The following is a 16,771-nucleotide window of genomic DNA, read 5'->3' on the forward strand; positions in this document are numbered from 1 at the left end:
AAAGGTTTAACAAAATACAAAAAAGGTAGGCTGGGCATTAGCCTTCACTACACTACTTTTTTATTTATTTATTTATTTATTTATTTATTTATTTATTTATTTTTTTATTTTTTTTTCCAAAAATAAACACAGCACAAACAAACAACCACTCACCCAAAACACCTCCACCAAACAAAGGATTTTCCCCTTTTTTATAGCATGTGGCTGGAGCCTAATTATCAATTATTCAATTAGCTCCAGCCACATTCTCACATGTATTTTGGCAGGGATAGGAAATTAACCCCATCCCTGCCAACCACCACGAAATCACCACACATCAACAATATTTACAGGCAGGGCCCTGCCCTGCTACAACCCCCTTTAACTTTTTTCACATTTTGTTGTGTCAGTGCCTCAGAGTTTCATGCATTTAAATGAGGATTCTTTTCCACTTATATACACACCATACGCCACACTGTTAAGGGGAAAAAAGTTTTTATTGAGAAAAACATTATATATTAAAAATACAAAACTGAAAGAGCATAATTGGATAAGTCTCCACCCCCCTGAGTTTATACTTGGTGGAAGCACCTTTGGCAGCAATTACAGCTGTGAGTCTGTTGGGATAGGTCTGTACCAAATTTGCACACCTAGATTTGGCAATATTTGACCATTCTTCTTTACAAAACTGTTCAAGCTCTGTCAAGTTCCTTGGGGAGCGTTGATGGACAGCAATCTTCAAGTCATGCCACAAATTTTCGATTGGATTTAGGTTGGGGCTCTGACTGGGCCACTCAAGGACATTTACCTTTTTGTTCCTTAGCCGCTCCAGTGTAGCTTTGGCTGTGTGCTTTGGGTCGTTGTCATGCTGAAAGGTGAACTTCCGGCCCAGTTTCAGCTTTCTTGCAGAGGGCAGCAGGTTTTCCTCAAAGACTTTTCTGTACTTTGCTCCATTCATTTTCCCTTCTATCCTGACAAGTGCCCCAGTCCCTGCCGATGAGAAACATCCCCATAACATGATGCTGCCACCACCATGCTTCACAGTAGGGATGGTGTTCTTTGGGTGATGCGCTGTGTTGGGTTTGCGCCAAACATAACGCTTTGCATTTAGACCAAAAAGTTCAATTTTAGTTTCGTCAGACCACAAAACTTTTTGCCACATGGCTACGAACCTCCTGAGTGTTTTTTTGCATACTTCAAAACAGGATTCAAGGTGGGCTTTCTTGAGTAATGGCTTCCTTCTTGATTCCCTACCATACAGGCCAGATTTGTGGAGTGCTTGCGATATTGTTGTCAAATGCGCACTTTAACCAGTCTTGGCCATAAACGCCTGTAGCTCTTGCAAAGTTGCCATTGGCCTCTTGCTAGCCTCTCTGATCAGTCTCCTTCTTGCTTGGTCATCCAGTTTGGAGGGACGGTCTGATCTAGGCAGGGTCTTGGTGGTGCCATACACCTTCCAGTTCTTAATAATCGTCCTAACCATGCTCCAAGGGATATTCAAGGCCTTTGATATTTTTTATACCCATCCCCTGATATGTGCCTTTCAACAACGTTGTCCCCGAGTTCTTTTGAAAGCGCCTTGGTGCTCATGGTTGAGTCTTTGCTTTGAAATGCACTACCCAGCAGAGGGAACTTACAAGAACTGCTGAATTTATCCTGAAATCATGTGAATCACTATGATTTAACACAGGTGGAGGCCACTTAACTTGGTGTGTGATTTTAAAGGTGATTGTTTACACCTGAGCTCATTTAGGATTGCTATTACAAGTGGGGTGGACACTTATCCAACCAAGCTATTTCAGTTTTGTTTTTATTTTTAATTAATTTTTTACAAATTTCTAGAATATTTTTTTCACTTGGAAGTTGTGGGGTAATATACAGTGTGTATATATATATATATATATATATATATATATATATATATATATATATATATATATATATATATATATACATATATATATATATATATATATATATATATATATATATATACATATATACATATACATATATATATATATATATATATATATATATATATATATATATATATATATATATATATATTGGCCAAAGAATAAGTCTATTTTAATCATTGTTCATATTTTAAAGCAATTGCCACGAACACATAATTACAATGAATGAAAATAAAGGCTGCAAGCATTTTGCAAAACATTCTTGACTTACACACATTGCTATTACGGCTAAAAAAAACTGTTAGACACTTTAGAACTAAACTCCGGCCATTAAATCCTGCCAGATTTTAAAAGAGCTGCAAAAAATTGCTTTCAAAATAGCATCAATTCTTCTAGGTACACTTGCACAAAGTCAGGGATTTTGTAGGCATATAGTCAGGTGTATGATTAAACAATTATACCAAACAGGTGCTAATGATCATCAATTCAATATGTAGGTTGAAACACAATCATTAACTGAAACAGAAACAGCTGTGTAGGAGGAATAAAACTGGGTGAGGAACAGCCAAACTCAGCTAACAAGGTGAGGTTGCTGAAGACAGTTTACTGTCAAAAGTCATACACCATGGCAAGACTGAGCACAGCAACAAGACACAAGGTAGTTATACTGCATCAGCAAGGTCTCTCCCAGGCAGAAATTTCAAGGCAGACAGGGGTTTCCAAATGTGCTGTCCAAGCGGGCAATGTTGAGGCACCGTAGACGCAGTGGTCGGCCAAGGAAACTTACTGCAGCAGATGAAAGCCACATCATGCTTACTTCCCTTCGCAATCGGAAGATGTCCAGCAGTGCCATCAGCTCAGAATTGGCAGAAAACAGTGGGACCCTGGTACACCCATCTACTGTCCGGAGAAGTCTGGTCAGAAGTGGCCTTCATGGAAGACTTGCGGCCAAAAAGCCATACCTCCGACGTGGAAACAAGGCCAAACAACTCAACTATGCACGAAAACACAGGAACTGGGGTGCAGAAAAATGGCAGCAGGTGCTCTGGACTGATGAGTCAAAATTTGAAATATTTGGCTGTAGCAGAAGGCAGTTTGTTCGCCGAAAGGCTGGAGAGCGGTACACGAATGAGTGTCTGCAGGCAACAGTGAAGCATGGTGGAGGTTCCTTGCAAGTTTGGGGCTGCATTTCTGCAAATGGAGTTGGGGATTTGGTCAGAATTCACGGTCTCCTCAATGCTGAGAAGTACAGGCAGATACTTATCCATCATGCAATACCATCAGGGAGGCATCTGATTGGCCCCAAATTTATTCTGCAGCATGACAACGACCCCAAACATACAGCGAAAGTCATTAAGAACTATCTTCAGCGTAAAGAAGAACAAGGAGTCCTGGAAGTGATGGTATGGCCCCCACAGAGCCCTGATCTCAACATCATCGAGTCTGTCTGGGATTACATGAAGAGAGAGAAGCAACTGAGGCTGCCTAAATCCACAGAAGAACTGTGGTTAGTTCTCCAAGATGTTTGGGCCAACCTACCTGCCGAGTTCCTTCAAAAACTGTGTGCAAGTGTACCTAGAAGAATTGATGCTGTTTTGAAGGCAAAGGGTGGTCACACCATTTGATGTAGATTTTTCGTTTTTAGCTTTTTGCATTTTATAACCCAACAGCTAAATATATGATAACCATATCTGTATTACTGTATTGAAGTACTAATGCTGTTAAACCTGTAAAGCACTGGATTGCCCAGACTGCTTTTTACTTGGGATTTATGGTGGTCTGCGCAACCAAACAATCCAATTTTTAAAGCTTTTAATAAGCCGAAAAGAGCACTACTACTGCTCTGATTCGTTAAAACTTCAAATTAAATGAGTCAGTGATTTTCTTGAATATTAAAAAGTTGTCTGGACATATAGCCCGCCCAGTGCACGAACAAAACCACTACAGGAGTTTAAAACATGTCTGTCCTCCTTGAATGTCTCCCCTGAGTTTAAGAGTGTGCTCAGAGCATACATATATAAATAAAAAGAGTATGTGCGAGAATTCTGACAGTATTGTACGTACTAGTGTTAGATGTTTACATTCATTTATTCTACATCATATACAAAGTAGTAGTGTGTGCAGAGAAATTAATTAAAGGCAACTGCAGGACAAATAATTACAAATAAAAAAAAGCCTGTATACATGTTTTGTTATGGTTTTGCATTTAAATGGTTTAAAAAACAAATTTCAAATGCACTCTAAAAGGACGACATTGATGAAAAAACGCACCCCAACACATACATTGGTTTGACCCACGGTTTGCACTATTATCAGCGATGTGCTGGTTGATTACAAAAACGATTAATTAAACTTAGGCTAGGTAGTTGTTAACTTAGTATGTTTTTATTCTCTATTAATGAAATTATATTCATTGAAAAAGGCAAGAGAACCAGCTGTTATTAATGTTATTGTTTTGGTTTAGTATAATATAACAGGTAATGATCCTATTGAAGTGGGCTACAATATTTGTTTTTTCATTAAAAAGTTGTCGTTGTTCTTTGTTGAAGTTAATGTTGAGCTTTCTTATTTTGTTGTGTACTACTCATTTAATCAAACCAAATAGTGTAAGAAGTTGCTTGTATCGTTCATGACATTTTTCAAATCAAGTAAGCTTATTTGTGTATAAAAAGCGACAACAGAGTTGCAGCCAATGTCATCTTACTTAAAGGCACTCAAACTGAAATCGTAAAGTAATTTAAAGTAGGCTACAAACGTGGCAGCGGACTGTCTCTTCTAGATTTTTACCTAGAGATACCGGCACTATGACTGCATGCCCAGAGGTTCCGGGGCTGTGCCCCGGCACAAATTAAGCACTGCATACACGCCCCTTACCTACCTACGCTATAGTAATGCTGTAATTTACGGGCGAATCGCCATTGTCATGAAAACGATTTGTTGACTGACAGGTTTGAAAGTTGTACTCACATGATCCCTTTGTCTGTGTGAAAGGGTGAAGGTATTATACCGGCATAGATTGCGCAATTTAGTGCTGTGTGAATGGGTATTTCAAAGATTTTGTTTTACATCTGAGACAGCTCAATAGCGCCATTTGTGTGTGAAAGGGCTTAAGCACCTGTTTTATGGGGTCAGAACCATAGCTCCTGGGAAGGTGCTGTAGCAAGCCACTCCAAAGCGTTTCAGTGGGAAAGAGTTAAGAGGTTAGAGATAAAGCTCTATCTATATGCCTGGTTTATTAGGGGTGATTGAATGATTGATTAAACACAATTATCCATCTTTAACTATCACAAGTTTGAGTCACATTTAATGGGTGTTTAGTGCAGACTATAGCTAAATTTATTCATAAAACTACATTTTTACCATTACAATTGTTCTGCCCTGTATACAACTGCAACACTATAACTCTTTCACATGTTTTCCAGTCTTATGTTAATTTTATAAAGACATTTCTAACTGCCTTTTATAAAATGCTAATCTTTCTTGAATAGACATCGAACGCGTCAGCATCATAAGATTAATAATGTTGCTTACAAACACCACAGCAATGTCATGTCATTCTCTATTTGTAGCACTACATATTTATTATTATAATTGTTCATCAGCTGGTTTCCTGTAATGTCAATAATAATGAATGCCTGTTGCCGTTTTATCTCGGCTTGAATCCACCAGAAGTTTCATGTTACAGTAGCAGATAGACATTCTTTTGATGAGCATGGATCCTAGCAACAGCATGTGATTATTTAATATGCAATATCCTACTCATGAAGCATTTACTGTTGCTTTACCAACATTTTTGTAAACCAACTCTGAAGGAGGGAAGGTAGTTAAAGTAGGACATTCCCTTTATTATTATTATTTTTTTTAAGTAGATGCATCTTTACCCCTTATGGTAACGCTTTATATTCTGTGGCATAAATTAATATTAAATAGATATGCAATTGCATATTAAATTAATGTTAAATTAATATTTAATAAATATGCAATAGCTGGTTTATTGGTAAATGTTAACCAAATGTTGATTGAAAATGTAACTGCATATCGCGTCTATTTATATTACGTTTTGTTACCCTTGAAAATATGTAATAATTTCCCATTGTTTACATGTTTTTAATTGAAAATACATTTAACATTAATTTAATATGCAATTGCATATCTATGTAATATTAATTTATGCCATGCAATATAAAGCGTTACCAAGTTTACTATAGTAAAACATAGTGTAATAAATCATAATGGAAGCATAGTATAGCATAGGTAATGATTGTAAAGCCCAGAGTTATGGTGAAGCGCCTATTCAAAAACATGGCAAACCATGTTAAACTATGATAAACTATGATAAATTCACAGTATAACCACAGGAAAAGCATGGGAAAACTGTGAAATCACTGTGCAAATGTATAGTGGTACACAATGTATAAGGGTAATTACGACACATCAATAGGGTTCAATTTAGCGTTAATCATCCATAAATGTTGTTGTCAATGCAGTCATATGTACAGGCACTTTGTGCAACTTACTGTACAGAAGAGATTTTCAAAACTACTTTTGCCAGCCTAGGTCACTACATTTAAAAAAAAAAAAAAAAAAAAAAACTGGAAAGTGTGTCAGTAGGTAACTGAACCAAATATGAATTCATGACTGGATATAAACTGTTTATTGTAAGTGACCTGTAAAATCCAGACTCCCAGAGACATTCATTGTGGAAATACTATCCTGTTTTGTTCTTAGAACAGACTTATTTTTTGGAATCTCTTTCCACATCTACGTAAACATGACCTTATATAAATAGAGTTTACAAAGCTACAGTTGCAGACAAAAGTATTGGCACCCTACACTTAATAGAAGATCATTCAAGAAAACATGTTAAATACAAGCATTTAGTGAACATTAGCCACTAATTAATAAATCTGGTCCTAATCTATTGACTTGATACTGCAGCTTAGTTACTGTGTAATGGTTTTCAATCAATGGATATATTTTTTAATTAGTTCTATTCAATTTTGCCAGACTTTTAATTTAAAAGTACCAATACTTTTGCCATGAACAAATATTTGAAATTGCTTAAGTGCTTTTATTTTTTTCAATAAAGATGGTTAAACTACCAGAAATAGTGTATTTTGGTCTTTGTCATATTAGTTAGTGGATACTGTTCACTAAATGCTTGTATGTAACATGCTTTATTGAATGGGTGCCAATACTTTTGTCTGTGACTGTATGTTAGAAAAAGAACAGATTGTTTTCTAGATTAAATTTGGATTGAATAGCAGTGTAATCAAAATGTCAGGTTGCTAACAAAAAAGCAATCTGTAGAGGACAAAACTATGTTAACTTGACAAGGCAATAAATTTAAAAATAATCCAGTTATTTCAGGAAGTATGAGAAGACAAAATCAATGTAACAAAACTGCTTACAGTTCATTTCTGTTTGAAAGGATATAGTTAGTGTATCTGGTGCTAAAGGCTAATTCTAAATGGTAATGGTAATATATACAAAGCAATTTAGGAGATGGTTCAAATTAAGACAAGTAATTTACCAGTGTGTCTAACTCTGTGCCACAGTAAACAATCAATCAAATATAAAAAGTGAAAAGCAGAAAGAAGCTCATTCGTCAGAAGCACAAGCCTGCCATGCAACACAATCTACTAATTTTGTTCAGCAAGAAATGTAGGCAAGCTATTAAAAGCTATGCAACATATTTAGATATGGCTTATTCAATAACTCACCAATTTTGTTCTCCAAAGGAACAACAACCAGCAAGGGAAATGTTATGAAACTAGTTTCTTACCTGTAGGTAATGGCATGGCCTCAGGGATGGTTTAATATCCTGATGCATCATTGGCTTTTCCAGATGTAGTGATGACTTGCGATAAGCCTCCTTGGCTTGGCTCACAGTTAGAGTTGACCATGAGCTCCTTTTCATGAACTTTCCTTCAGGTGCCATGGCCAGCCCTTCACAGGCTGAACATTTAACGTCATTGTTACTTTTTGAAGTCTTTAGGGTAAAGTCTCCAAAGTGGCCTTGCATAGATTCCGGGTAACAGTGGCTGATATGGTCAATGTGATGCCTACTCATGACACTCGGTGTTCTGTAAGTGCTGTCACTATCCAGGTTGTCATCAGAGCTCCACCAGCCCATACCTGATCTATGCTTGGAGTCCGGCTTTCTCTCCTTACTTTTACTCCTTTTACTGTGTTTCGAGTGGTGACTGTGATGGTGGCTGTCACCTCTGCTGTCTCCCTTAGTTCCATTCATGTTACTTTTTGAAGACCCCTCCAAAGAGTGAGACTTTGTAAACAGTTTTTGGACTGAGTGGACAAGGTGCCGTATTCTTCCAGGGCTTTCACTGCGCTGCTCTGTGGTGGATGTTCTCTGGTACTGCAGGGTGTGGAAGCCATCTCTGTGCAGTGGCAGCTGCTTTTCAAACTGATCCAAGAGGTTTGCTGGGATTCGGTTAATCTTGCTGCCGGCATGTGACACGGCACAGTCATCCCTGGTGTCGTAATTAGAGCTGTAGTGCATTCTTGGGAAAGTGCTGCTTGAGATGTGGTCTCCCATCACCATAGGCATCATCATGCAATCTGAGTGGACGGAGCTACGAGGCGAGCAGCGATGGTGGTCCATTTGGCAGCTGTCCGTAGGGCTAAGTAAATATGATTGCCTCGAGTCCTGCCCATGGTGGATATGGTCGTGGGAATGTTCACATTCCGCTAAGCCACAAGTGTGTCCTGAACTTAGCTGTGGCTGAGTTCGGCTGCCAGATAGACCCTTCATACTCCTTGGTGCAGGAGAGTATCTGTCCTCATTGAAGTGCTGAGAAGGTGACCAGGAATACTGCTGGTCTGTCAAAATCAAAACGAGATGCATGATTACATACAGTTTTATACGTCAAAATTCAACAGCTAGACGCAAACTAGACAAGTCTTGAAAATTGTTTGCATTGTCTGTTATTGTAATTAGACCTTACTCCTCTTAAGGATAACTTTAACCTCAAGGAAGATGACCTGAGATTTATCATAAAGAATAGGATACTTAATATTGACATCTCTGTCCAAAGTGCAGAAAGCATCTTTAGTGGTATGTGTAATGTGACATGGAAGGCTGCTTTTACAACCAAGTTTCCCTGAATAGTCAAATCAGCTACTAACCACACATTATGTTCCTTAACCTCTCTTCCGGACATGAACTTTATATGCTGTGTAAATTGTGATGAATGGTTGACTGACACATTGGTTTAATATTCTAAGATCTATATATTTTCCCAACACTGACTTAGGTTTGTTAAAATTATATTTTAAATGAGTAGAGGTAAATGTGTCCACAATGGGTGATAGGTTGTAACAAGGGGGGTTTGTTACCCAAGTGGGTCGTCACTGAACAAGACTGAGGCAGACACAGAGCACTGGGTATTGACGCACCACACAGGCGCGCAGATTTAATACTCAAGTGCTGACACTAGGGTACCAGCAATGGTAGCCCTAGTGTCACATTTAATAAAGAAAACAAAGCTAAAAATAAAAGTTTGCCACACAAGGTGAGCGCTAGTCCCACTAAAAGAAACGTCCTGCTCCAGTAACCTACTACTAAAAAACATTAGCTTTATTTTCTTTATTAAATGTGACATTAGGGCTACCATTGCTGGTACCCTAGTGTCAGTACTCATGTTTATTAAATATGCTCACATGTGCGGCGTGACAACACCCAATGCTCTGTGTCTGACTCAGTATTTTCCAGTGACAACCCACACACACATGACAAAACCCCCTGCTACACAGGTCCATACTGAAAAGGGAGACCTGATAATAAGATGAAATAGCTTCAAATAGATGGATAACTAACCTAACCTTACCCACCCTAATCTTAAACCTCAGTTTTAATCCTAACGTTTAATTAACTGTCATATCAATTTTGCTTTGAATTGAATGTTCACAGATGAACCTGCATAACACAAAGTCAAATACTAGGATATTTAATGATTTATCAAAATGTTCTTATGAGGACTGCTTAAGTCAGTAAATGTCCTGGACAGACTTCCAAAATGTAGTCAGATGTATATTTTACATTTTTCTGCAGTTGCCTTATTATTCATAATGTTAGCCTGCAGTGTTTGGCCTTAAATCAAGTTTTATCTCTGCTCTCTTTACGTTCCTGTTAGTAATGTACAAGCAAATGTTTACCCAGGGGATGGGAACATAAGCCCTTGAATTATGATGTAAACAAAATTTCATAGTGTGATGGCAATATCTGTATATTCTTTGTATATTTAAGTACTATTTTTAAAATATAGATTGATCTCAATAGCTGCTCCTTTTCTTTAGCTAAGCACTGTATTAGATTGGTAAAACTGTTATTTATTTAATTTAATCTGCTAAAACACTGGTCAAAAGGTTACAATCAAAACGAGCAATATGATAAAAATCGGTTAAAAACCAATACAAAATTCAGAATATCATAGCTTGTTTTTCCTGCAGTGTCAATTTACATAGTAGTACAGTTGATTTCTATCTGATGCTGGGACCTGTGTAAAATGTGTTCCTTAGTCCAGTTCCTAGAAAGCAGGTGTCTTCATCAAAGTCACAGTTGATACTAATTGGCAGCTTTACTCTGGCAGTCTCTCAGTGAGGTAAGGGACTGGATGGGCATAGTGATATAATTTGTTCATCTAGTTGGAACGTTATTCCTTCTGGGTGGGTAGTGCTGAGGCATACTGTTGTGACACCATGGCAATATTGTACAGTACCTGTGCCTTCTGTGGCTTTGACATGATTGTAACACTTTGCAAAGGTATTTGTTTGTAATATGCATAAGGACTGCCAAATGCCAAGTTTACAATGCCGGAATTTATTTTTTAAAGCCAATAAAAGCGGAATTTTGACTTGTTTTTATCTTGAACTCCATTTCCCAACACATCCTGGTGAGACAGAATGTGCAAAAGGCTTTTTCTAGTGTTTCAATTAGTATGTTTGTTATTGGCTGCTGTTTGTTAAACACACACAAAATGGGGAGAAAGAGAAAATCTACTGATAAATATGTGAAAGAATGTACAGAATTTGTGGTGGAAATGGTAAAGGACAAAAGGGAACTTATGTAAAAGCTGCAGTGTCAATGGACATTTCAACAGAAAAGCAAACACCATTTCTTTAAGCAACAATCATTTCAACAATTAGTTAAGTTATAGTATTACACATTTCAAATGTAACACTTGGAAAAGGGCTTGCGATTTCAGTTTAACATTTCATACTGTTTGCTAAATGTAATACAATTATAATATAATGTAAAGAAAGTTTTCATAATTACAAATTGTGACAAAGCTTCTTTATTTACAGTACAACACAGTTCTGGGTTCCTAACACTGTCTGGTGGATAAAGCACTGTCGACAACAAAGTATGGTTTTAAACAGGTATGGTAGCTGTATGTTTATTTGTTCTGCAGTATCCCTTTTCCAAGTGGAAACTTTTTTTTTTTTTTTTCAAACAATACAAAACAAAAATAAATCCTAGCTCCTGTTTTGGAGTGCTAACTAAACTTAACAGGATCCCTAACATTCAGTCAGACCACTAATCTGGCTTACTGACTTTAAATATATTATTCACAAATCACAAATGTAATAGACAATAATCTGTCACGTACCTGACTGCGGTGGGACCACAGTAAGGGCAGATATGTAAAATGTCAGATAAATGAATCCTGTTTTAAATACCATTATACACAGCTGTAACAATAACTATATTCACACAATTATTGTTTTGAGATTCAGCTTTTATCAGGGAGCTCCCTTAAATCCCTTGTTTAGAAAGATACAGGGTATTAATGCTTGTGACAGGGTAGTAGCCGTCTGCTGTGTGGATGCGTGCAGTACATTTGCTGCTGAGTGACTGAGTGCTGCAGGAGATTGAGACAGAGGTTGAAGTTGGTATGTCCCGCAGAGGAACAGGATTTATTTACATATCAATACACTGAACAGCTCACATGACACTACCAGCAATAGCATCGCACTGATCACATACAACACAGTGTATGAAAACTCTACAATCTCTGAACTAATCTTCTTTGTTCAATAATAAACTAATGCTGCTGAAGAGCTTAGTCATGGCGGATAAAAGTGTGACAGGCAGATACACCGAGGATTACTGTAGTTTGTTGTAACATACACCGTATTACGGTCAATACACAAGTCCTTACCTTCACACATACAGCTATTGTCTTTGATACTTGCCTGGCTTGTTAAATTACTAACAGGTGTATTAGTTTAACTGTTTGTCAGTCAATCAGTGTTCATGGATAGCTATGGTATTCTGGGAGATGTAGTGTTGCATTCCTCATTCAACCAGCAAGAACTGGGGCTCCCGAGTGGCGTACAATTGGCCGAACGCCGCCCAGGTGGGGAGGGTTCAGGTCAGCAGGGAAATCCTCGGTTCAATGCGCACCAGCGACTCCTGTGGCTGATAGGGCGCCTGCAGGTCTGCTGTAGAAGCCACTCAGATCTGTGCTGTCCTCCCGCACTATGGGTCTGGTGGCATTGCGGTAGACCTGCAGTACGAAAAAAGACGGCTTGGCAGGACACGTTTCGGGGGACACGTGTGTCTGCCGCCGTTTCCCGAGTTGGCGTGGGAGTTGCAGCGGTGAACCGGGATAAAAATAATAATTGGGCATGCCAAATTGAGGAGAAAAACCGGGGTAAAAACCATTGGCGATGACTACATTAAAAAAAATTAAGGGTAAAGACTGCATACTATTTGGTGTTCTATGTGTCTCCCTTCTATAATTTTACCCCATATTCTACCACAATTAATTTCCACATAAACTGCCCCCTTCTATTTTTTTTTAATCTATCTTCTAGACAGGTATAGGAACAACAGCAATTTCATCATCACTTTGTAAAGCTTACACAGACAATTACACAGACGTTAGATTTAAACTCAGCTTTTGCTTTTTTGTCCTGGCTTTAATCACTTACGTACTTCTTGAAAATTGATCGCTGGCAATGATATTTAGGTCTTCATCTGTTTTAGGTTTGGCAAAACCACCAATAACTTTACTCTCTGTTCCCTGTTCCTTAGTTTTTTGCATTTTTATTTTTCTAATGCCACTTTCATGTTCTACATCTAAAACATAGTCCTCACTACAATCTTTTGTCTGTGTAAGTGGGATTTCAAACTCAAACTCTGAGGAACTCATGACAACATTCCCGCATTGTGAGAGACAAACATTTTAACTGAAGCTAACAAAGAAGCGAAAACCAAATCCAATTACCAAATTAACAGTAAATTGAATCTCATTGTCGAACAAGTATCAAATTAGGAAGAAATGTTTTAAGTGGCATAAACAACTCAAAGTGTTGAATCGGTAAGAAAATAATCCACAATTTCTCGTTCACAGCAGCACTCAACTTCTGTGTTTTGGGGAGGGGAATGCACTACTTTTCATGGGGCCAAAGCTTTTAATCTGATCGACCCTAAGCCAGCTCAGGTCCGAGTTGTAAGTGTAAATGTATCCTTAATGCCTTCTAGTGTCACAAGCTACACGTATTACTGATGTCACTACTGTTAATATTACATGTTTACATTGTTTATGTGTACAGATTTTTACTTGTTTGTGCTGTGGAACTGGAGGCAGGGGGTCGGGGTGGGATTTTTGTTAACCGATTTTTACCTGTTTCATGGTCCTTAAAATATGTGCTGATTAAATACATGCCAAATTTTGTCAAAAATAAAAATAAAGGCCAAAAACCAGAACCCCTAAATATACAGCGATACTTAAACCTTAATTTGGATAATACAGTTTTCTCATGATATACAGAGGAGAGAGAGGACATTCTGGGCTAAACAGGTTGTACTTAAGTCAGGTATCAGGTATTTGCATGTCATATGTAAATTGAGAGGCTTAGTAGCAGCATATTTGTTGAATTAAAGAACTCAATTTTTTTATTAATTTAGTGTTTTTTTTTTTTAACTAGAATTTCATTAACTCCAAGGTGGGAGCCAACTGGATTAGGACCACGGTAACCAGGAAGGTCCGGTACAATAAGAGGCCTTAAACGAGGGCAGGTAAAGCGAGGCAATGCTATAGGAGGTTAAATTACCAATCAAGGTTTTATTATACAAAATCTAAAATATAGGTACACAAATCAATGCATCTGTAGCTATTCCAAGACAAACTCCAACTAAAAACATGTCTAATACACTAGAAGGGGCAACACTGGATCTTTAAATACCGATGTTAAATAAAGCAAAACAAGTGATCATAAAAAAGATAAAAATATAATGAGTGTATTCAAACTGTTTCAAAACAAAACAATATATAGAACTTGGTGGGTACCATCTTGGGTGATAGAAGAAAAAACATGTGAAATTTTAATTAAATGTATTTTTTTTTTTTTTTTAAGTTAAATGTCACAGGGTCTCTCTAAATCTGACCTCTACTTTCCTTCTGCTTCCTCACCCTCCTCTGACCTCTCTATCTCAGTATCCCTTTCTCCATCCCCTCCTGCTAAAAACCTAGGTGTTATTCTTGACCCCTCCCTCTCCTTCTCTCAACACATCTCTTCCCTGACACACACACTTGCCGCTTCTTTCTTAGCAACATCTACCAAACCTGTCCTTTTCTCACTACATATTCCACTCAACTCCTGGTCCAGGCTACTGTACTCCTGGTCCAAGCTCTTGTGCTCTTGTAGATTGGACTACTGTAACACTCTCCTTGCTGGTCTCCCTGCTTCAGCTATCGGCCCCCTTCAGCTCATTCAAAATTTTGCTGCTCGTCTTGTTTTCTCCCAACCTCGCTACTCATGCTACCCCTCTGCTTCGCACCCTCCACTTGCTACCCATCTGCTCGCATTTAATTCAAGACCCTTGTTCTTGCATACCGCTCTCTTCACAACACTGTCCCCTCCTACCTCCAATCCCTTGTATCTACATACACCTCCTCTCACCATCTCAGCTCCTCCTGTATGGGCCCGCTCCTTCTCTTCCCTAGTCCCTCAGTGATGGAACCAGTTACCAGCGAACCTCAGGAGTGCTTACAGGTTAGAGTTATAAATAACAAGGATACGCAGGTTACTTCAAACACGTCGTATTTTCATTGAACCTTTTTTGTACAGTACCATATTGCGTTCCTTAACTACTATAAAACTGGTATCTAACATGTAGGTTAGTGAATATATTATCATGCACAGCAAATCCTCTGGTACTTTTTTTCAAAAGGTAATGCTACCAACCGTCCCGATTTTCCCAGGACAGCCCTCTTTTTAGGTAGCATGTTCCGATCCCAACACGTTTATTCAAATTGTATTTTTGTCCCGGTTTTGGCTAGCTGTCCCATTTTTCAAGAACGTCTGTGTTTGGCCAGAGGCGCGACCTGTAATTAATCAGCACCCTGATGGACAGAGGTAAATCTAAAGTCAACTGGCCCCATAATCCCAAGACACTTAAGACAGGAAAAGATTGTAAAACTGACCCTTAAATGAACCTGTAAATGAAGTATTAACGCTTTGCTACATTAATAGTCTTGCTTAATTACCACGAGGCAGCATGACAATACAATAGTAAAATGCACATTGAATCTTTTTATTTACATTAATATTTTATATGGGAGCTTAGATATATAGAATAAAATGCAGAACAAAAACTAGAGATTAAATTTTGACTTCAGCACACAGCGCAGATCGACTGCACTTATTGCAACTTAAAAAAAAATCTGTTGCCTGCCAGTCAGCTCACAGTGACTGATTTTACACTCTGCGAGGTGAAGGAAAGTTGTCATTGAAAGAAACTTGTCATTTTATTTATTGAATAAAAGTAAACTTGAGGTTGTTTTTGAGTTTACACCTTGACACTGCAGACTGGATGAGCGCAGAAACACTTATGGAGTTACATTCTTTGCAAATTATGACTCCCGGATTTAGGCTTCGGAAAGTTGTTAACTTTATCTATAGCCAGATCCTTGACTTAAGAATTAACTTTAAATAATTAAAGAATATTTACCGATGTGTTATGAAAATGCTTAAATGGCGCACAACCGCTCTAATTATTTTGTGTCAAGGCAATAATAAGCTGTGCGGAAATCAAATATTTTTTTCTGCACCTTCAAGCAGAGTTGCCAATTTACTGAATTTCTTGCCAAATCTAGTGACTTTAAGGGCTGACTTGCAGAGATTTGTTGTCAAAAGCAACTAGTTACAAATCTAGCGATTGCCAGGACAGTCATCGTAGAATTTCTTATAAAAATAGGTAAAACATTTCGATATATCCTGTAATAGCAACTTCCTTTTCTAAGAATCTTTGTAAGGGTAATTACATGAAATCCAATAATGCCCTGCCCCATTTGAATACGCAAGGAACTTCAATGCGTCCTTTGCTTAGCAATGGGCTCAACAACCACAAGCCTGTTCCCAGGGGAGACCAGATTTCAGTTGCGTCCCAAACCATTCCCTTGCACCCTACACCCCTAAAAGCGTTAAATGGGACGCACTTCAGCATCATCATTCAGCGCCTTTACCTTTGACCTGAGCAAGAAGCTACGCAATCTTTTGTTGTCAGATTGTAGTTTGGAAGAATGGCTGTAGCATTTGCACTATTCCTGTTCCAAAGAACTGTGGCAAGGATTTCGGCAAGTAGGAGATGTCTTGGCTGCGCTATTGCACTACTGAGGTTATTTTTAAACCTTTGAGAATTTGAAAAACTTTGATATGGGTTAATAAAATAAAAGCTTTGCCACATCTTACGAACATGTACTTCATAATGTAGCCTAATATTTATGTTTTTTTGTTTGTTTTAAATAATATTTTAAATAAGATATCTATTTTACTTTAAATCCAATAGGTAATATATTTTGCTTTATAGTATCACTATGAAATGGCTAAAGGTTCTACACTAA

At 37.9% G+C, this 16,771-nt stretch overlaps 1 protein-coding gene across 1 annotated transcript in view; it reads right to left on the bottom strand.

The window, feature by feature from the left end:
- LOC117402329 (disks large-associated protein 2) overlaps window positions 1-16,771 on the bottom strand; it is a 199,451-nt gene that overhangs the window by 80,757 nt on the left and 101,923 nt on the right. Inside the window, exon 3 of the mRNA XM_034003367.3 lies at window positions 7,684-8,738. Within this exon, the coding sequence (XP_033859258.2) occupies window positions 7,684-8,670 (987 nt within the window). The 5' untranslated portion in view covers window positions 8,671-8,738. The remainder of the gene's footprint in view (window positions 1-7,683; window positions 8,739-16,771) is intronic.

Source organism: Acipenser ruthenus, chromosome 5 (assembly GCF_902713425.1).
Source record: "Acipenser ruthenus chromosome 5, fAciRut3.2 maternal haplotype, whole genome shotgun sequence".
Taxonomy (NCBI): domain Eukaryota; kingdom Metazoa; phylum Chordata; class Actinopteri; order Acipenseriformes; family Acipenseridae; genus Acipenser; species Acipenser ruthenus.